This window comes from Oncorhynchus kisutch, linkage group LG4 (assembly GCF_002021735.2).
Source record: "Oncorhynchus kisutch isolate 150728-3 linkage group LG4, Okis_V2, whole genome shotgun sequence".
Taxonomy (NCBI): Eukaryota; Metazoa; Chordata; class Actinopteri; order Salmoniformes; family Salmonidae; genus Oncorhynchus; species Oncorhynchus kisutch.
The window spans coordinates 67737669-67759422 of record NC_034177.2 but is presented as its reverse complement, the minus strand read 5'-3'; the positions used below and the strand labels follow the sequence as shown (position 1 = coordinate 67759422).

At 40.2% G+C, this 21754-nt stretch overlaps 1 protein-coding gene across 4 annotated transcripts; it reads left to right on the top strand.

The window, feature by feature from the left end:
* The first annotated feature begins 69 nt into the window (after window positions 1–69).
* Window positions 70–11033, top strand: exo1 (exonuclease 1). 4 transcript variants are annotated; one of them, XM_020481696.2, is made up of 14 exons: window positions 70–653; window positions 763–966; window positions 1120–1239; window positions 1440–1563; window positions 1815–1952; window positions 2447–2659; window positions 2755–2942; window positions 3074–3176; window positions 3503–3725; window positions 4129–4357; window positions 4585–5086; window positions 5249–5341; window positions 5469–5662; window positions 8210–11033. In XM_020481696.2, the coding sequence occupies exons 2-14, from the start codon at window positions 806–808 to the stop codon at window positions 8343–8345; spliced, it is 2424 nt and encodes an 807-aa protein (XP_020337285.1). In that variant the 5' UTR covers window positions 70–653; window positions 763–805; the 3' UTR covers window positions 8346–11033. The 4 variants fall into 4 exon arrangements, with proteins under 4 accessions (XP_020337285.1, XP_020337284.1, XP_020337283.1 ...); XM_020481695.2 differs by having other exon boundaries at window positions 90–635; XM_020481694.2 differs by having other exon boundaries at window positions 90–641.
* Window positions 11034–21754: the final 10721 nt, after the last annotated feature.

Genomic DNA, 21754 nt, shown 5'->3' with positions numbered 1-21754 from the left:
AAAAAAGAGAACCAATCCCTTCTTCTTTTGTCGACCAAAGACCCTCCCCCACATATAGTTGGTCAGAATAAACTGACCAATAGTATCAGCTCGTTGTGAACTCTTACTGTTGCCGCTAAAAGCGAACTCCTGTTAGATAATAAGGTGCCTCGTTACCGTTCAGTGCTTACTATTTGTCATGGTTAGCTCTTTCAATTCGCGGGAAAATATGTCGGTAGCTTGCTAATGTTGTATTATATTCTTGTATGCATGTTTTTATTTCAAAATAACGTATTCATTTAGCTATGCGCTAGCCAGAGTTTGCTAGAAACGTTCGCTAGCCCACTTCATTCCAATTGTTCGAACTGCTAACTAAGGTTAGTTAGCTACAACTTGCTTTTGTTTTTTTACAGCACCAACAATGTATTTATAGGTATATTGTTTAGGTAGTTAGCTAGCTAACTAACGTTAGTGGCCGTGCTAGGTGGCTTGCTAACTTTAGCCAACTTGCTACATGTGTTTGTCATCACTGACAGTCACTGGTGAGTGGCGTAGGTTTTTGAAGATCCACGAACGTTCGAATTAATTAACGTTATTTACGGTCGGTTTCTACGCCAGAGGAAGTATCTCGCTAGAATTCATAATCTACCCTGCATGTCCAGGTAAATGAGCAGGTATATGCAGATTACGATGAACTAACGTTAGCTAGGTAACGTATTATTTTCTCTTAAATCTAGTTTCATTATGTTTTGTCAAATGATCTCTCCCTCTCCATGAATATAGCAAGCAACTGTCCTGAATGTTAGTGGCATCACCAGATTAAAAAATGGGGATCCAGGGGCTGTTGCAGTTCCTCAAAGATGCCTCGGAGCCCATCAGTGTGAGGAAGTACAAGGGACAGACAGTGGCCGTAGACACATATTGCTGGCTTCATAAAGGGGCATTTTCTTGTGCAGAGAAACTTGCCAAAGGGGAGCCAACTGACCAGTAAGCTGTTTTATAGCTATCTCAGTATGCATTAACTACCTAACCCTATTAACTGTTCCTAGGCCATCATTGAAAATAAGAATTTGCCTAGTTAAATAAAGGTTAATTTATATATATTTAACTACCTAACCCTATGCATTTTCTTTCACATAGGTATGTTACATACTGCATGAAATTTGTGGACATGCTGTTGTCTTTTGGTGTGAAGCCCATCTTGGTGTTTGATGGCTGCAATCTGCCTTCAAAACAGGAGGTGGACAAAGCTCGCAGAGAGTAAGTGTGTGGGTGTACCTGTAATTTTATTTAAAGCTAAGATAGTGATGAGTAAGTTAATATTAGGCCTAGATGGTATTTGCTGTAATGTTTCATTTTTATTCAATCAAATCTTCCATGTACTTGACTAGGTAGTTTCTTGAATAGGACGGAGTAAATATTTTTACCCAAAAAAGTAAGATCTGACGTCTGTCTTCCAGGCGTCGTCAGGCAAATCTGCAGAAAGGTAAGCAGCTCCTACGTGAGGGAAAGATTTCAGAGGCCAGAGACTGCTTTACTCGCTGTGTTAACGTCACCCCTTCCATGGCCCATGATGTCATCAAGGTAAATATTTCCAATACTGCTAAAACTGTTTAGATGAAGAAATGCTTTCTACTGCTCAGTATTTTTCACTGGAACCCGATGATGCATATCTTGAATGAAGCGTGTCTATTTGCTGGTTTTGTGCAGTGGTTTAATCTGGCTTAACCAGTTAAACTCGTCATCTGTTTTGTGATGCACTGCTTAATGTTTATGATTGCAAATTGGTGGCTTAAAATTGTTTTATTCAGCTGAAATGATGTTTTCTCCTCTAGGCTGCAAGGACCAGAGGAGTGGACTGTGTGGTGGCCCCGTATGAAGCTGATGCCCAGCTGGCCTTCCTTAACAAGGCTGGCATTGCACAGGCTATCATCACTGAAGACTCAGACTTATTGGCGTTTGGCTGCAAAAAAGTACAGAATTGGGTCCTTTAAAATGCTGCTCACTGTGGAATTTCTGCAATGCATTTGTCACAATGATCATCTGGCTTTAAAGCGACTGTCTGGTTTTTCCAGATTTATATGAAATATCAATAATTGATTAAAATGAGTGAAATAAGTTTCCTTATTGGTAATTAAGTAAGTTACAAAGCAGCTTTTCTGTGTTATAATGGTGTAGGCGTACACTGGTCATTAATAACATTCATGTGAGATCTCTGGTTGGCCTTCTCATCCGCAGGAGATGGCAAGCATTTCTATTTTTTTTTATGTGTGTTTGAGCTACAATTTTGAGGTGGGTTTTTTAAGTGGTATTTTTTATTTTTTTTTCAATGTATTATTTGGCAACGTACGCGTATAGGATGAGTGAGTCAACATTATTTGGGTATGGGTTTTAACTGGACAGTTACTTTAATGGCAACTTAGATTATGGTAATGACCATAATGGTTCTGCTGGTCATCTCTCTCAGGTGATCCTAAAGATGGACAAACAGGGGAACGGTCTAGAGATTGACCAGAACCACCTGGGGCGGTGCCGCTCTCTGGGTGACGTCTTCACGGAAGAGAAGTTCCGCCACATGTGTATTCTCTCTGGCTGTGACTATCTGTCCTCACTCTATGGGATTGGCTTGGGCAAAGCCTGTAAACTGCTGAGGATGGCAAACAACCCTGACATCATTAAGGTAAGTTTGAATGAGAATTGGTAGTAGAACTTGCACCGTGGTAGAAATTAAACTATAATGAAAATGGCCCCTCTAACTTGTTTATGTACTTTCAGGTGATAAGGAAGATGGGCCAGTACCTGAAGATGAATGTGGTTGTGCCAGACGAGTACATTGAAGGCTTTGTTAAGGCCAATAACACCTTCCTCTACCAGCTGGTGTTTGACCCCATCAAGAGGAAGGTGGTGCCTCTCAACCCCTATCCAGAGCACATGGACCCTGCCACCCTCAGCTATGCTGGCCGGTATCCTTTCACTCAGTGGCAGGCCTGACTCCTGCTCTATACCTGTTGATTAGTAGCGAAATGGAAATTAAGACACTGGTGGTTTCCCATTTACTACCAGTAAAATATGTTGTCCTTAATGCTTAATACAGTAATTTAGGAGATTGCAAAGGTTTACAGGTGGCCCTGGGTAACCTGGAAATAAACACCATGGAGAGGATTGATGACTTCAACCCAGATGCAACAAATGTCAAGGTACTGGCACTAGGTAGAATTATTAACATAAGTCATTTCTATACAAACACTACTCATTCATCATCACAAGTAGTACTGCTAGGTTGTTGTTTTGCTTGTGTCCTTAGTGTTGTATACGTGGGGTACTTAGCTATTTTTAGTCGATCAGTACAATTGTATTAATATTTAACTTACCAATGTGTTTGTCGCTAGAGTGCTTAACCTAGCTTTACCCCCCGATCTGTATGCTGTACATGTATGGCATGACAACCATAGAGGAGTTGGTTAAAGTGCACGTAATTTACACTAATGTATATATAAATCCTTCCTCCCTTTGTGTTTCTTAGCCAGTGAAACCACGCAGTCGTGACTGGAATGACAGCCAGGAGACTCGGGCCTCTACACACCCTAGCATCTGGAGCAGAGGTTACATACCAGGCACCCTCTCTGCCTCCCATCCTGTGGGCTCTCCACAGAGGCCTCCCTCAACCAGGGGGAAGGAGAGGGTCTTCAGTGTGCAGGGGCTGAGGCTTCCTCACAAGAACACACAGGTTAAGAGACCCAGAGAAGGTGAGATTAGTTTGCTATCTTGTTGTTGCACCGTCATGTTTGAGAGGTGCTCTTTCTGTCACCGTAGGCGGGAAGATTATTTGATTCACCCAGCTCCATTTAAATAGGTGTGAGAGGATTTGGGTTTGTTCAGGGGGAAACACATTTTTGTTCACATAACATCCCAGTTCATCTTCTGAAGCATTATCAGTCATTCTATGGAAAAGCCTATACCTATATAACATTGGGTGGACCTTCAAAATGTAATGTTCAAATAGAACAGGAAAAATCTTCTCGTCATTATACAAAAGTTTATCAATGTATTTGATTAATGTAAACCTCAACATTCTTTCCAAGTGGTGTTGATGAATATTTTTATTATAGACCTGACCCAAACTTCTGATTTTCCTTTATCTCCCAAAAGACTCTGGTGTTTCAGACCAGGATGTGCTGCAGCAGTACTCTCCCTCCGGTCAGAAGCGGTCCAGAGGGGAGGAGGACCCTGGACCCACAGAGAGCCATCACATCTCCACATGCCCCCAGCCCAGTGCCACTGCTGCCGCTACCCATCCCAGACCACGCAACCGCTTCGCCACCCTGCTACAGAGGAGAAACCAGGAAGGAGGTGGAGACGGGCAGGAAATGCAAAGCCGGTATGGTCTTATAATACACACTTTTAGTCATTGCTACAGCTATTTAATTATATAGGAAATCTTTCAAACTCGTCTTGTCTTTTACATGACTAAAAATGACCTACCTAAAACCACTGGTTCTTCCAATTGTTTTCTTGCTCGCAATGTTTGGCCCACATTTGACAAGTTTTTGTTTTATTTTTAATGTTTTGTGATACTGACTAAATGGTTGATCTATTCCCCTATAGGTTCTTCTGTAGTGGCAGCAGCACCAGTGAGGTGGCCAGCCAGAATCCGGAGTCTTTTGTCAAAGGGGAAGTGTCTCAGGATGAGGTCACACAGGACCCCAGGGAGGACTATTGTATTGGGGGATATGCTGATGCAGAGGAAAATGACTCTGTTGACCCTCATAGCCCACCCCCCTCCCCTCTGTCTGCCAGTCAAGGGTTAGGGGTGTTCCGCTGGTCAGGCAGCTCCTCAGAGAGATCCAGGACCCCGACACCCACATCCGGCCTCTCGGGACTGCAGCAGTTCCAGCGCAAGAAGGAAAGCTTCTCCTGGATCCAGGAAGGCCAGAGAACTCGGAAGACCCCTGGAGCCCCATCCCCTATTCTGGGCAAAGAAGACAAGGATTCACCACCAAACTCTCCACCGTCTCAGGACAGTGCCTACTTCTCTCAGCATAACCACACTTCCTGCAATGTCGTGGAAGTGTCCCCACCCACTCGGCTGGAGGATGCCACCAGGCCTGTATGTCACCGTTTCCTCTGCTAATTAGTCATGCGTAGGCTTCATAACATTTGCATCATTGCAAGCTAGTTGAGGGTGCATATGCATGGCTTTTTTTATGTTGTGGTTTGAATGAGTGGAGGCAGTGGCTTTATTAATTTACTGCCTGTTCTGTTTTCTAAGAAAATTTACTCTAGTAAGGATTCAGACTCTGTCAAAAGCCCCAGTTCCTCTCCAACAGCAGACGAAAAGAAATCCAGCACAATGAGACCGAAGGTAGATTACTTTGTGGGACTATTTTGTATCATGTTGGTTCAACAGAGATTTGGCAGCTAGAACACTTCTGGGATGAACATGCCATATATTCCCACAGTGAAGAATTTTCTTTCCCATCTCTCACCAGGTGGCAGGTCTCCCGCGGATGAAACCCGGTGACCAAGGAAAAGGGACAAAGATCCGACCCTCTGCCCCTGCCAGGGCCAGTGGCCTCCGTAAAAAGCCTGCAGGCCCTGGAAAGAAACTCACCACCAACAATGAGAACAACCCTGGCCTCCAGGCCACAATCAGTGGCCTCTGGAAAAACTTTGGTTTTAAGAAGTAAGTGAGGGTAATCATAACCTGCATAGTCCTCAACCCTGTAGCTGGATTACACCATTCAATTGTTTTTGCTTTTGTATAAGATTATAGATGAGGCCTAATAACAACCTTCAACAGTAGTCCCCATACTTTCATATTTTCCCCTTTTTTGAACACAACCAATTTATATTCAAAGGACCTGTCACAAACTTGTCTCTAATTTCTATACTGAACAAAAATATAAACTCAACATGCAACCATATCAAAGATTTTACTGAGACAGTTGTGAAGAGGGCACGACAAAGCCTATTCCCCCTCAGGAGACTGAAAAGATTTGGCATGGGTCCTCAGATCCTCAAAAGGTTCTACAGCTGCACCATCGAGAGCATCCTGACTGGTTGCAGCACTGCCTGGTATGGTAACTTCTTGGCCTCCGACCATAAGGCACAACAGAGGGTAATGTGTACGGCCCGGTACATCACCGGGGCCAAGCTTCCTGCCATCCAGGACCTTTATACCAGGCAATGTCAAAGGAAGGCCCTATAACTTGTCAGACTCCAGCCACCCTAGTCATAGACTGTTCTCTCTGCTACCGCACTGGAAGCGGTACCGGAGCACCAAGTGTAGGCCCAAAAGGCTTCTTAACAATTTCTACCCCCAAGCCATAACAATCCTGAACAGCTAATCAAAGGGCTACCCATAGCCCAATTTTACACTGCTGCTACTCTGTTTATTATCGATGCATAGTCACTTTAATAACTCTACCTACGGGTACATATTACCTTGACTAACCAGTGCCCCGCACATTGACTCTACCGTTACCCCCTGTATATAGCCTCGCTATTGTTATTTTACTGCTGCTATTTATTTGTTCTATTTTTTTATTTTTTTTCATTAACTTTTTTTTTTTTTGCATTGTTGGTTAAGGGCTTGTAAGTAAGCATTTCAATACCTGTTGTATTCGGCGCATGTGACAAACCTTTAAATGGGCCTCAGGATCTCATCACGGTATGTCTGTATATTCAAATTGCCATCGATAAAATGCAATTATGTTAGTTGTCGTAGCTTATGCCTGCCCATACCATAACCCCACTGCCACCATGGGGCACTCTGTTCACAACGTTGACATCAGCAAACTGCTCACCCACATTAAGCCATACACGTGGTCTGCGGTTGTGAGGCCGGTTGGACATACTGACGAGCGTCTTATGGAAGAGAAATTTATGTTTAATTCTCTGGCAACCGTTCTGGTGGACATTCCTGCAGTCAGCATGCCAATTGTACGCTCCCTCAACTTGAGACATCTGTGGCAAAACTGCAAATTTCTGTTGGCTATATAGAGTACTGAATGTTTTGTTTTCAGATTCCACTAGTCTTCACGTGAGTGAATGATTGCTACACTGAACAACAATATAAATGTAATGTCTTGGTTTCATGAGCAGAAAAAAAGATTCCAGAAATTGTCCATATGCACAAATCTTATTTCTCTCAAATTTTGTACACACATTTGTTTATATCCCTGTTAGTGAGCATTTCTCCTTTACCAAATGAATCCATCCACCTCCAGGTGTGGCATATCAAGAATCAGATTAAACAGCATGATCATTGCACAGGTGCACCTTGTGCTGGGGAAAATAAAAGGCCACTCTAAAAATCTTCAGAATTGTCACACATCACAATGCCACAGATGTCTCACGTTTTGAGGTGGGGGGGTGCAATTGGCATGCTGACTGCAGGAGAGCTGTTGCCAGAATTGAATGTTCATTTCTCTACCATAAGCCACCTGGCGTTTTTAGGAAAAAAAGTCAGTATGTCCAACTGGCCTCAACCGCAGACTACGTGTATGGCGTTGTGTGGGCGAGCGGTTCGCTGATGCCAACATTGTGGACCGAGTGCCCAGTGGTTGTGATGGTATGGGCAGGCATAAGCTGCGAACATAATTGCATTTTATCGATGGCAATTTGAATATACAGACATACCGTGATGAGATCCTGAAGCCCATTGTTGTGCCATTCATCAGCCACCATCTCATGTTTCAGCATGATAATGCACGGTCACAAGGATCTGTACACAATTCCTGGAAGCTGCATGTCCCAGTTCTTCCATGGCCTGCATACTCACCAGACATGTCACCCATTGAGCATGTTTGGGATTCTTTAGATCGTGTACAAGTGGGACGACATTCCACAGGCCACAATCAACAGCCAGATCAACTCTGCGAAGATGTCGTGATGCATGAGGCAAATGGTGGTCACCAGATACGGTCTAATTTTCTGGTCTACGCCTCTACTTTTAAAAAATGTTTTAAAGTTTTTTTCAGGTGTCTTTGAACAACCGATGGATATCTATATTCCCAGTTATGAAATCCATAGATTAGGGCCAAATTAATTTATTTCCTTATATGAACTAACTCAGTATAATCTTTGAAATTGTTGCATTTATATTTTTCAGTGTTGATTACAGCTTTTACAAGCTTGATTACAGCTTTACCAATTATATGATAACCATCTCTTTCTTGTGACCTACTTTTCATCGGAACTGTATTGTTTGTGTTTTTCTGTGTTGCAGAGAAAATCCAAAGATAAACCCCTGTAAGAAAGGAGAGCCCATGTCACCAGTGAAGGACAACGTGCTAGCCCTCACACCTGAAACGGACAAGGATATTTACTTAATCTCCAGTGTTAAGAAAACCATATGCCTCTGATGCCGAGTTTTATAATCCTTCGCTTTACAACATACTGTGTATGTTAATACGTAGTGCATTTTTATGGACTAGATGTAATTGATTTCAGTTTAAATAAATGCAACTTAAAGGTTTAGGCTGTTATTTAATAATATATATATATTTCTAGGTTGTTGTAGTAATCTTATTTCATAGCCGTAGTCTTACTTCATGGCCGAAAGTATGTGTACTCCTGCTCGGCGAACATCTCATTCCAAAATCATGGGCATTAATATGGAATTGCTCCCTTTTTTGCTGCAACAACAGCCTCCTCTCTCTGGGAAGGCTTTCCACTAGATGTTGTAACATTGCTGCAGGGACTTGCTTCCATTCAGCCACAAGCATTAGTAAGGTTGGGCACTGATGTTGGGCGATTTGGCCTGGCTCACAGTCGGTGTTCCAATTCATCCCAAAGGTGTTCTATGGGGTTGAGGTCAGGGCTCTGCAGGCCAGTCAAGTTCTTCCACACCAATCTCTACACACCATTTCTGTATGGACTTCGCTTTGTGCATGGGGGCATTGTCATGCTGAAACAGGAAAGCACCTTCCCCAATCTGTTGCCATAAAGTTGGAAGCACAGAATCGTCTAGAATGTCATTGTGTGCTGTAGTGTTAAGATTTCCCTTCACTGGAACTAAGGGGCCTAACCCGAAATATGAAAAACAGCCCCAGACCATTATTCCTCATCCACCAAACTTTACAGATGGCACTCTATTGGGGCAGGTAGTGTTCTCCTGGCATCTGCCAAACCCAGATATGTCTGTTGGACTGCCAGGTGGAGAAGTGTGATTTTGTTTAAATAAAAGTATCCCCTTTTTTGCCCCAATTTTGTGGTATCCAATTGGTAGTTGGTCTTGTCCCATCGCTGCAACTGCCGTATGGACTCGAGAGGTGAAGGTTGAGAGCCGTGCTTCCTCCAAAACACAACCCACACTAATTCTTGACACCATGCCCCCTTAACCCGGAAGCCAGCTGCACCAATGTGTCGGAGGAAACACTACACCTGGCGACCGTGTCAGTGTGCATTGCACCCGGCCTGCCACAGGAGTCGCTAGCGCGCCGTGGCACAGGAACATCCCTGCCGACCTAACCCTGGTCGCGGCCGGCTGCGACAGAGCCTGGACTCGAACCAGGATCTCTCGTGATGCAGTGCCTTAGACCACTGCGCCACTCGGGAGGCCCGAGAACTCATTTTCCACCTTTTTCTGGAGTAATGGTGGTGAGCTTTACACCACTCCTGCTGACGCTTGGCATTTTGTATGGTGATCTTAGGCTCATGTGCGGCTGTTCGGCCATGGAAACCCATTTCATGAAGCTCCCTACGAACAGTTATTGTGCTGACGTTGCTTCCAGTTGTAGTTTTGAACACGGCAGTGAGTGTTAGCAACTGAGGACAGATGATTTTTACAAGCTTCAACACTCGGCCGTCCCGTTCTGTGCACATTTGTGGCCTACCACTTCACAGCTGAGCCGTTGTTGCTCTTCAATGTGTCCACTTCACAATAACATCAGTTACAGTTGACAGAGGCAGCTCAAGCAGGGCATACATTTGACGAACTGACTTGTTGGAAAGGCTCTCCAGTAAAGCCATTCTACTGCCAATGTTTCCCTATAGAGATTGCATGGCCGTGTGCTCGATTTTATACATCAGCGACAGGTGTGGCAGAAAATTCCTGACAACTAAATTGAAAGGGTGTCCACATACTTTTGCCTATGTAGTAAAATGATTACACAATCTGAGTTCGTGGTCATAGAATGTTTGGTTCTCATAAGAAATGTCAACAGAGTATGTATGTGTGAAGTGAACCCTTAATTAAGATGGTTGAAGAATGAACAATGCATGTTTATTTAAAATGGCCTACCAGAATACTAACCCTTGAATGTTGAGTTAGCACAGGAGGCTCTGTGCCTGAGAATGATACTTTTTCTACTGTTTACAGTAGGCCTACTTTATTGTCACTTGATAAGGCTCCCGAGTGATGCAGCGGTCTAAGGCACTGCATCTCCGTGCTAGAGGCGTCACTACAGACCCTGGTTCAATTCCAGGCTGTATCACAACTGGCCGTGATTGGGAGTACCATAGGGTAGTGCACAGTTGGCCCAGTGTTGTTAGGGTTTGGCCGGGGTAGGCTGTCATCGTAAATAAAAATGTGTTCTTTACTGACTTGCCTTGCTAATGGTTAAATAAATAAAAAATATTGAGTTTGTGGTTAATAACTGGATTTGATCCATTTTAAATGAGGCATACGAAAAACAACCCAGAAAGCAAACACTGTTGGAGGGTGGTACACTTGATAATTCAGTAGCTTTTTGTAACTCAACTCATTCCTATGTAACTTTCCTTTTATTCAAATGTATTTGAAAAACAATTCCCGTTTTGTACAGTAATATTTATGTATATCCTGGTAACACTTTATAATAACCTATAATATTTTTTAAATGTTTTGTTTTAAATACCTATGAAGGGTAAGGTCTAGAATGCTTATACATGTTTAGAAATAGTTCTGCTACTTATAAATAATTTATAAATGCGTATTAATTAAGGTTATAAAAGTATAAAGTAAAACAATAAATGCCTTGGCTATCAGCTGTAGTGTTTTGCAGACTGCCTGACCTATTCAATCAAAATCTGCATTTTCATGATCACATTAAAATATAGTAAGGAAAGCGTGATTGAACTGATATGTAGTTCACAATTCTTGCTAATCAAAAAGGATATTCTACTTTTCTCACTCGATTACTGTGTTATATTCCATGTATATAGCCTCATTATTTAATTGTGTTACTATTTTTCCTTTAGTTTATTTAGCACACTTTAATTACTTTTTAAAAACTGCATTGTTGCTTAAGGGCTCGTAAGTAAGCTTTTCATGGTAAGGTCTACTGTTGTATTCGGCGCATGTGACAAAATGTTATTTTATTCATTGTTGACGCAGTGGACTGCAGTATTTAAATACCATGAAGACAGGACCAAATGTCTTTCTGATAATCAAAAGATGCATGTCGAAAATAAAACTGGCATATTAGCATTGTGAAACTAGCGTATTGTTGTCTGTTAACAGATGCCTATCAGATGAATTATTACACTATCGTTCCATCATTGGGCCACAAAGCAAAATACCTCAGCTCTCCCAGATGCCTGGCGGCCATAAAGCAAAATACCTCAGCTCTCCCAAATGCCTGGCGTGCTTGAGTCTCAATTTACCCCACAGATTGCACAACGGACAGTGACCTCACCTCCTAAAGACTGAGGGTGGGTAAGTGTTAGATTTATTTCCTGTTAAGCAACTCATTTTCAAAGTGCAACTATGGGCTCTATTCAATCAAAACCGATTTCTAGGTTAAGACAAAAACAACAACCCTTTTGCATTGCAAGATGGGTTTTCCATATGACATTGTTGCATACCTGGACAACTACACTCCCCTTTATTTATTTGTACAGTAATGCACAACTTTTAATTTGGCTCTACGCTCCAGCATTTTCGATTGGAGATCAAATGTTTTTTATGAGGCGACAGTACAGAATGTCATATTTTATTTGAGGGTATTTTCATGCATATATGTTTTACCGCTTAGAAATAAAAGCACTTTATGCATATATTTCAGTTGAAGGTGTCGTAAGTATTTGGGCAAATTCACTTATAGTGTATTAAAGTAGTCAATGACAACAACAACCACGTGACTCTACAAACTCGTTAGATGCATTTGCTATTTGTTTTGGTTGTGTTTTGGAATGTGTTGTACAGAAATGAATGGTACATCATATATTGTGTCATTTTGGAGTCCGAATAGAATGTGTTTCTGAACACTTCTACATTAATGCTACGTGTGCCTTTTTTTATGTATGTAGTTCCGTCGTTAAGATGTTCTTGTCTATTGATGTTCTGTATTATGCCATTCTGTATTTTGTTTCATGTTTTGTGTGGACCCCAGGAAGAGTAGCTGCTGCTTTTGCAACAGCTAATGGGGATCCTAATAAAATAACAAATACCAAATGCGGATGCTAACATGACCACAGAAAATCATGAATGAATCGTGAATAATGAGTAGTGAGAAAGAGGCATAAATATCATACCTTACCCCAAAATTAGAAGCGCCCATTTTTGGTAATGGTGAGAGGTTACATTTTTTTTTGAGGGGTATGATATTTATGCCTCTTTCTTACTCACAATTATTTACAATTATCCGTAATCATGGTAGCATCCACATTATTGTAGAAGTGAATACACTATAAGTGAATTTGTCCAAATACTTATGACACCTTCAAATGGGGGGACAAGATACATGAAGTGCTTTCATTTCTAAACAGTAAAACAGACATTTGATCTCAAATCAAAATTGCTGGAGTATAAAGCCAAATTAAACGTTTTAGCTTCACTGTCCAAATAAATACAGACGGGAGTGTATATCTTTGACATACCCTGGAACTCTGGTTACCAGGTTTGATTGAGGTGTAGCACACTGTAGCGCAAAGTACATTTTTCAAAGAGACAGTGTTTGTTATTCGTAGTGATGGTGTTGCTACAATTTCTTCACACCTCACCAAGCTTTGTTTCATGCCATTAAAAAGACAAATAAACCATTTATAGTTTCAAACAAAGTCTAGCTTTTATTTGATCAAATTACATTATACATCTATCTACTATAGAGGGTTTCAGTAGTATAGATATTCCCTTTTTGAAAGTGTAAAACCTCTAGCCTACTTACATATTTTTTCTCTTGGCTGCTTATGAATGCAGCCCGACGGCATTCCCTCTCGGTATGTTAGTCATGGCCAGAGACTGTATCAAACCTTGCTAAGCGGAGAGAGGAGACAATGTAGTTAATGTAACAGGTGTGAGTATCTGACACAGCAACAATATAATAAAACTAGTGAGGATCTTCCAATTATGTTAACAAGTGTAATTGAATAACACTTTTTTAAAGTACTAGGCTACCCCTTATGAAAAATCACTAGCATTCCTATAAGAAACTGTACAGTTGTTTTTAATACCCTATAGTTAGCTTGTCACCTAAAACACTCACAAACCTTTACAGATGCACAATCGAGAGCATCATGTCGGGCTGTATCACCGCCTTGTACGGCAACTGCACCATGCTCAACTGCAAGGCTCTCCAGAGGGTAGTGCGGTCTGCACAACACATCACCAGGGGCAAACTACCCACCCTCCAGGACACCTACAGCACCCGATGTCACAGGAAGGCCAAAAAGATCATCAAGGACATCAACCACTCGAGACACTGCCTGTTCATCCCACTATCATCCAAAAAGCAAGGTCAGTACAGGTGCATCAAATCTGGGAAGAGAGACTGAAAAAACAGCTTCTATCTCAAGGCCATCAGACTGTTAAAAAGCCATCACTAACATAGAGAGGCTGCTACCAACATACAGACTCAAATCTCTGGCCACTTTAATAAATGGACTTGATAAAGGTATCACTAGTCACTTTAAATAACGCCACTTTAATAATGTTTACATATCCTACATTACTCATCTCATATGTATATACTGTATTCTATACCATTTACTGCATCTTGCCTATGCCGCACGGCCATCGCTCATCCATATATTTATATGTATCTATTCTTATTCATCCCTTTACATTTGTGTGTATAAGGTAGTCGTTGTGAATTTGTTAGATTACTTGTTAGATATTACTGCGTTGTCGGAACTAGAAGCACAAGCATTTCGCTACACTCGCATTAACATCTGCTTAACCATGTGTATGTGACCAATACAATTTGATTTGATTTTAGTATGCTATGATATTCTTTTGCTATGAAAATACAAAATTATGATTATAGGAGTCTCTATAGTATGTATTTTTGACCTATATTAACTTCAAACTATCCAATAAGATTTCAGTAGTATAAATGTTATGCAGTATCTCTATAGTATTCTTATGAATTTAATTAGCGTTCCTGTATTATTTTCTATAATATTCCCTTGAAGTTATTGAAAGCATTCCTATAGGCTATTATCAAAGAAAAAAAATTTCCTGCAAGCAAAAAAAGAAAGTCGACCAATATTTATTTTATATGCCAACATGGGTATAGCCAGGTTACTTTTAAAGTAGTGGTAATTTTTGGGATGGATACTTTCAATACATTAATACCATTAAAAACATTTAGCATCTTAGTAAAAACAGAGCAGTAATATTCATGTTAATTTATTTTAATTTAAAAAAAAACATGTACAATATATAAGCGATGACCCTTGCATCACTGATGCATGTCCCTGATAAGTTAGCAATGAGTAATACTATTAGAATCACACCGATTCAATGACATACAACACATTCTGTCATCTCCAAGACTCCAACTATAGCTCAATTCCAGTGAAACCAAATGCATGCGTTTTAACTTGAAGCGGCACTTCCCTAACATGTCCTCACACTGGACGGACCTGAATTAAATTATGTTGATGCTTTTCTTGGCCAGGTCACCATTGCAAATGAGAATCAGCTCTCATCAATCACATCAACCAGCTCTCTAAATACACCCATAACTAATCTCTCTCATAAGTGTTTGGCAGAGGGACAAGCTAGCCATCCACATAAATACATTTACACTTGATATCTTCCAAAGAAAAAGCTTCTTTTTTTTATCTCGACCTCTCAACTTTCACACATTTTTTTTTATGAGATGCTTAGATTGCGGTTGATGAACAAACTGTCTGCTTAAAATACATATGGTTGAACCACAACAATGGGAATAGGTTGACATAAACAGTTTGTTTGACAAATGCAATTCAGTCTAACAAAGAAAAAGAACAGCAGTTGTGCACAACATCCATTGTTGAACACGAATGAGGTATTATACTTTTTTTCTGAGATTTTGTAGTTAGTTGTGTGATAAACAATCTGTTCATAAATGAATCGGCTGTATGACTCCACAGGCTGGGATAGGACAGATCCGGTAATTAGTTCTTCTACAGCAAGTTTTACAAAAGCTATGAGGTGAAGAGGTACAGATTTCCCAAGAGTTTAGAGTTTTTTGTCTGCAAGTACTGAAAGGAATATACCAAACTCTGACTCTGGGTGAAATCCTAAAACACTAAGACGTTTGGGAATTACTCGCCAAAGAAGGAAAAGCTGGCAAATTTGTTGTGGAACACACTGCGTTCCATGGAAAAGAGATATCAAACTTCCATTGTTACCCTCAAATGTAAAAGATGACGTTGCCCAGAGAGGCACTCAGTTCAGTACACTATCAGTAAGGTAGATTAGCTGATGACAATTGAAAGAAACATTTTCTTGTCCATATAATTCTTCAATTTTTTTGACTAAGAGGACTAAAGAAATGTGAGCTCATCTATGGCCCCACTGTCAAATACATCCTAGAAGCAAAATATGCATGCTGAATGTAAGTAGAATTTTTTTGGGGGGACTGGAAGGATGCCAGGCAGAACAATGATTGAATAAAACAGAAGAAATGCACGACACACAGATGCTTTCCAAAATGTTCTTATATGCAGTGATCGCGGTTTTCCTTTGGTGGCTTGAGATATAGCAGTCGAGAGTCTAATTCTGCAATTTGTCGACCTATGTACCATGGATTCAAACAGTTATGCCGAGGAGAACAGAATGCATGTAGTCAGGCACAAAACCAAACACAATGTTGAACAATGGAAGCAAAAGCAGTGTTGACAACCCCTTTACACCATTTTGCGGAATGTCAGTGCGAGCAGCGTGAAATGCATTATCCTTAAATTGATTGTGTGATCTTTGAATTTGAAGTTGCTGACTGTAAGGTTAGGATCTTACATATCCTCTGCCTTTGGGGACAACTTTACCGGGGTGCAAGCACCAGTCACATCCATATTTACCATTGAATTGCTTACAGTAATGAAGGATTGGCCTGGCAATTGCATCTGAGGAACAAATCATGGAGAAGACATTTGTCCTCTTCAGAGTCCCACTGTTATCTCCCCAAAGTAAGGGGTTTTGGGCTGAATCGCAACATTCATCAATAAAAGGTTTTTAAAAAGGTGTCCATTCTGGGGTTTTCTGGGTCAAACCAAAGTCCTGCAACTATCACATTTTCTTTCCAATGTATGTAAGGCACTTAATTTATGGTAAATTGAAGAGGCCAAACTGAGTAATTTGAGGAGTTAAAAATGGGTACTCATCACAATTCCAGGTTAATGTTAAATCAGCAGCAGGTAGCCTCTTTTCTTTCAGTAATGTCTGGTACATCTTTCCATCCATCTATGACATCCTCGATTTCATATTCTTCTTCCTTCACTGTTTTCCTCAAAATATATATTCCATGGTTCTCCAGTGTATCTCACAGAATGTCCCTCAAAAGGTATTGACAAAAATAAAAGTTTTGTTTCTCTGATGGACATCCACAATGTGAGCAATTTGTGTCTTCGGGTTGCTTTCCTAAGTAATTTTGGCATTCATCACAAAATAAATGAGAGACAGCTGTCAGGGCTGGATTACCAGAAAACTTTTTGAAGAGATATTTAGATTTGTTACTGATGCTTGTTACTGATGCTCCAGGGTAAATCCTTTCTTCGTTCTGAAAAGAGTTAGATGCAAGGTATATTTAGACATTTGTTTAAGCCAGAAGGAAACGTATAATAAATCTGCAAAGGTAGAACAGATTGCTAAGGCCATAGAGTTGTGTGTGTTTGTGCACTTGACACTTACCATATCAGGGGCATCATCACAGTCTAAATCATCAGAGCCAGGTTGATTGGGGTGTGTCAGGGGGTACCTTTATTTAACCAGGCAAGTCAGTTAAGACCAAATTCGTATTTACAATGGCGGCCTAGGATCAGTGGCTTGTTCAGGGGCAGAACGACAGATTTTTACCTTGTCCGCTTGGACAGTCAATCTAGCAACCTGCTGCCCATACATGGAGAAAACCAACACAGAACATTATCTAACTAAAATATTTGATAGGACACTGACTTCACAAGGGTGAGGCTAAGAAACTGAATGTCTGTGTGTGTACCACATTTATGTGTACATGTGGGTACCTAATGTCCCCACATGTACAAAAACCTGACAAATTGGACCTCGTGGGGACATTTGCAAATCCTCATGAGGGGAATTGCGATTTTGGACTTAGTGGTTAAGTTCAGGGAAAAACTTACAATTGGGAATACTGTTAGAATTGGGGTTACTATTAGGTTTAGGCATTGCGGGTTAAGTTTAGGGTTAGGCATTAGGGCCAGGCACATTTTAGCCTTAACATTTAGGTTATTGAGGTTAGGGTTAAGATGAGGGTATGGTTAGGGTTAGGATAAGAGTTAGGGTTACGCTTTGGGTCAAGTTTAGGTCTCAAGACCCCACAAGGATAGAAAAACAAACATGTGTGTGTGTGTGCATGTGTGTGCATGTGTGTGCATGTGTGTGTTTGTGCACCTGGCACTTACCATCTCAGGGGCATCATCATAGTCTAAATCATCAGAGCCAGGTTAATTGAGGTGTGTTAGAGGGTCCTAATTGGGGTGTGTCAGGGGGTTCTAAATTAGGAACACATGGAGAAAACAAACACAGAACATTATCTAACTAAAATATTTGATAGAATACATAACACTGACTTTACAAGTTGTGAGGCTAAAAACTGAATGTCTGTGTATGTGTTTGCGTATGTTTGTGCACCTGACACGAATCATCTCAGCGGCATCATCATGGTCTAAATCATCAGAGCCACGTTGATTGGTGTGTGTTAGAGGGTCCTAAAAAATTAACAGAGAGAACCAACACAGAACAGTATCTAATGAAAATATTAGCTAGAATACATGACTCTGACTTCAATTTGAGGATAAGAAACTGAATGTCTGACTGTCTGTGTGTGTGTGTGTACCTGACACACGACTAAATCCTCATTAAGCTCTAAATAATCAGAGCCATGTTGATTGAGGTTTGTAAGTAGCTAGCTAGAAACTAGATACGGAATACAAACACTGACAATATACCACCTAGCAAGTAAACTAGCTACTGTATCTAGCTAGCAGAAATAACGTTACAGCTAGTGTATTCATACCAGTAACAGCATAGCATAATAAATTTAACACCCCAAGCAGTAATATGGTTGTAGCTCCATTAAAAAATAAATCTAGTTTTCTAGAACTCACACCTAGCTAATGCAATATAACAATAATACTTTAATATTCCTGATTGATCTGGTCTGTCGAGGAAAAGGGAAGTTTTCATCACGCATCCATTTTTTTAATATGGTCCCCTTATCACTCAGACTGAAGGCATTTCTTATAAGGGTAACACTTTGTAGCATTAACGTTAGTTGTGCAATTTAAGTTGATGCATTAAAGGTACATTTAACCCTGTCTCACCTACTTAATGCAGTAATCACTAATATTAGCATAAAACTTTGTCATTTAAATCAGATTTCTCCTCAACACACCAAATACATTTACAAATAGTTATATGGTTAATAATTATGTCTGAAACACCTCCAATCAGACTAAATGAGACTAAAAAACACCACAACTAGTGTCAATTGGTGGATTTTGTCTTTAAAAAATGTCCCCTATTCATGTCTAAATTTGTAAATTGTACAAATAATCTTTGTCCTTGTGTTTATACACATATATACTGTGATTAGGTTCAATTGTAGGTGTATCTCTGAGTAGGTGCAGTTGTATAGTGTCTACCAATCTATTAGTTGAATAAATATTGCATGCAAATGTCATGATAGCACATTATGTTCTATATTTTCAGAGTTGCCAGGTTTGCTCCAGGAGGTGAAAAACCTAAAGAGGGAGCGAATGAGACACACAACTTCAAAGGGTGTCAGTGTTTGATTTAAGCATGATGACCAGAATATGAGGAGTAGAGATTGAGAGTAGGAAAGATGAGAAGTTGGAAGGTGTACCAGCTGTTTGAAGAAGAGGACCAAGGTGCAGCGTGGTACATGCTCATGATTTAATAATAGAACTGAACACTGAATAACAAAACAACAACGAACGAAACAGTTCTGTCTGGTGCAGACACAAAAACAGAAAACAACTACCCACAAAACACAGGTGGAAAAAGGCTACCTAAGTATGGTTTTCAATCAGAGACAACGATAGACGGCTGCCTCTGATTGAGAACCACACCCAGCCAAACACACAGAAATAGAAAACATAGAATGCTCACGCCCTGACCAAACCAAAATAGAGACATAAAAATAATCTCTAAGGTCAGGGTGTGACAGAAGGAGGTGGTTGAGTGAATCTGTATCCACTTTCTCTGTCTGTCATATTGTGTGTTCCCAAACATGGCTAGTGGATCCACACCAATCTCCAAAACTCACAATGGTAGGAGAGGAAACACAGTGTCTAACAGTGTGTGTGTTTGGTTTAAGCATGATGACCAGAAAATGAGGAGTAGAGATTGAGAGTTGGAGGAATGATTAAAAGTTGTAAGGAGGTGGTTGAATGAATCTGTATTAAATCTCTTTAACTGTCTGTCATACTGTGTGTTCCCAGACATCAGGGCTGGTGGATCCACACCCTTCCTCCAACCCCCAAAAGCAGCACTCCAAGACATAGCTGTCAAAACCCTCCCAGACAGCATGGTAGAATGACTTCAAACCTTGAGCTGGAAAGCGGGAATGCAAACTAGTCACAATTTGAATACAAAAGCAGGTGTCTTAACATTGTAACAATACCGCAAGCAGAAAAATACTGTATGCATGTGCAATTTTGCTTAATTTAACATAAATGTTTTATGCATATTGTAGTACAATGATAATTTGTCTGAAGTGTTTTAACTAATAGAGCGCCATATAGGATTATGCAAAACATAGTCACAAAACTATTTCTCGTTAACTACTAAAACTAGCTAACGAAGTACATCAAGCAAACAACGAGTCATGGCAGAAAGGACTACGAGAATGGTTTTATAAATCAAATTTTACTTACTTAAAGGGGGGGGGGGGGGGTTCATCGAAAAATACTTTTAACCTCATAAGAACATTTGCCTAGGCAATAGCCTTTACCAGAGACAGCTTTTTGGTTAGTTGGATCAGTATTAAGACTTCTGGCATTTTATTTCAAAATGTGACATTTACAATTATATCTAGAATGTATGAAAAACTAAGTATTTATCCTCACTTTATGCAACAAATGTTGTCTCGTCATTTAATTGCCCCAAAACAATCTGTTTTGCTTTAAAACATGTTACAAAAATCTAACTACTCGAGCTTATGTTTTCTTCAGTTTGTCATCTGGTTGATACTCTTCCTCTTGGTTCAAAGATTTGTAAGTAGGTTCTGACTCTGACCCAAGTCGCGCCCCGGCGCGGATTAATCGAAAATTACTTCCTGGATTTTAATGAAAACATGACCAATATCATTGGGAAATATTAGGCTAGGTCAATATTTTAGCAAAGTAATCTTATAGAGATTTTAACTACAAGGACTATTGCAGTGATTGGAGGCACAGGTGGTGTCTTTTGAAGGTATTTATGATAAACGTTGACATTAAATGGGGTTTCTTTGGGAGAGGGAGAAGTAGAATTCGCTGATGAGCTAAACTAAATACTGATCCAACCAACATACATATCTCTGGTGAAGGTTAATGCCTAGGAAAATGTTCTAGTGAAACACCTCTTTAACATAGTTGACTAAAACATTAAACAAGGCAATACAAAGAAAGATACGAGTTGTATAGTTACCACTAGTGCTGAGGGATAGGACTACATCCATCATCAATGGCGACGAAGTGCCAATGTCAAAAACAATGATTTGTTAGTCGACTCGAGAAATTTTGTTTTCAGCAACTTTTTACAATCACGGATAATGAAGTTAATAAACTATTCATGTGTTCTGCAAAGTACTAATATCGGTAACAATACTGGTTTTGTCCGAATACTCGGCACACCCTATTAAAAACATACTGGGGATGATTGCGCTAACAAGGCAAGGGTATTTTAGAACAGGTGCACACAAACTGCAAGTCAGAGCAAATCCTAATATTAAAATACTGTATTGAGTTCGATGTAATTTAAAAAAAATATTCTAATATCATGCAAAAAAACAAAGTTTCTGTCCATAACAACAACAACAAAAAGTTTACAAGTTTGAATACATTGTTGATAACTAGTACAGTACTGTAAAAAGACCACATTTTGACCACAGCTTCTAAAGGCCCAAAATCATGTGTAACTGGCTTTTTTTTAATGTCTTATTAGAGTTATTTTCTGATGTTTTACTGGTGGAACTGGCAGAAGGTGTTAAACTCCATGCGAACATTATCACTCGACTGAGCAAATAACCATCAAAGTGATATTTCTGAGCTCATGACAGCTCTGTTTCCCAGAGAGGTAATCATCGACTCTTTGTTGACAGATTTTTTTTTTAATGCATTCTGGAACCAGGAGGCAAAGAAACCGCTGTGCCCAGCCAAAGTGTCTGCCATTTGCAGTAAG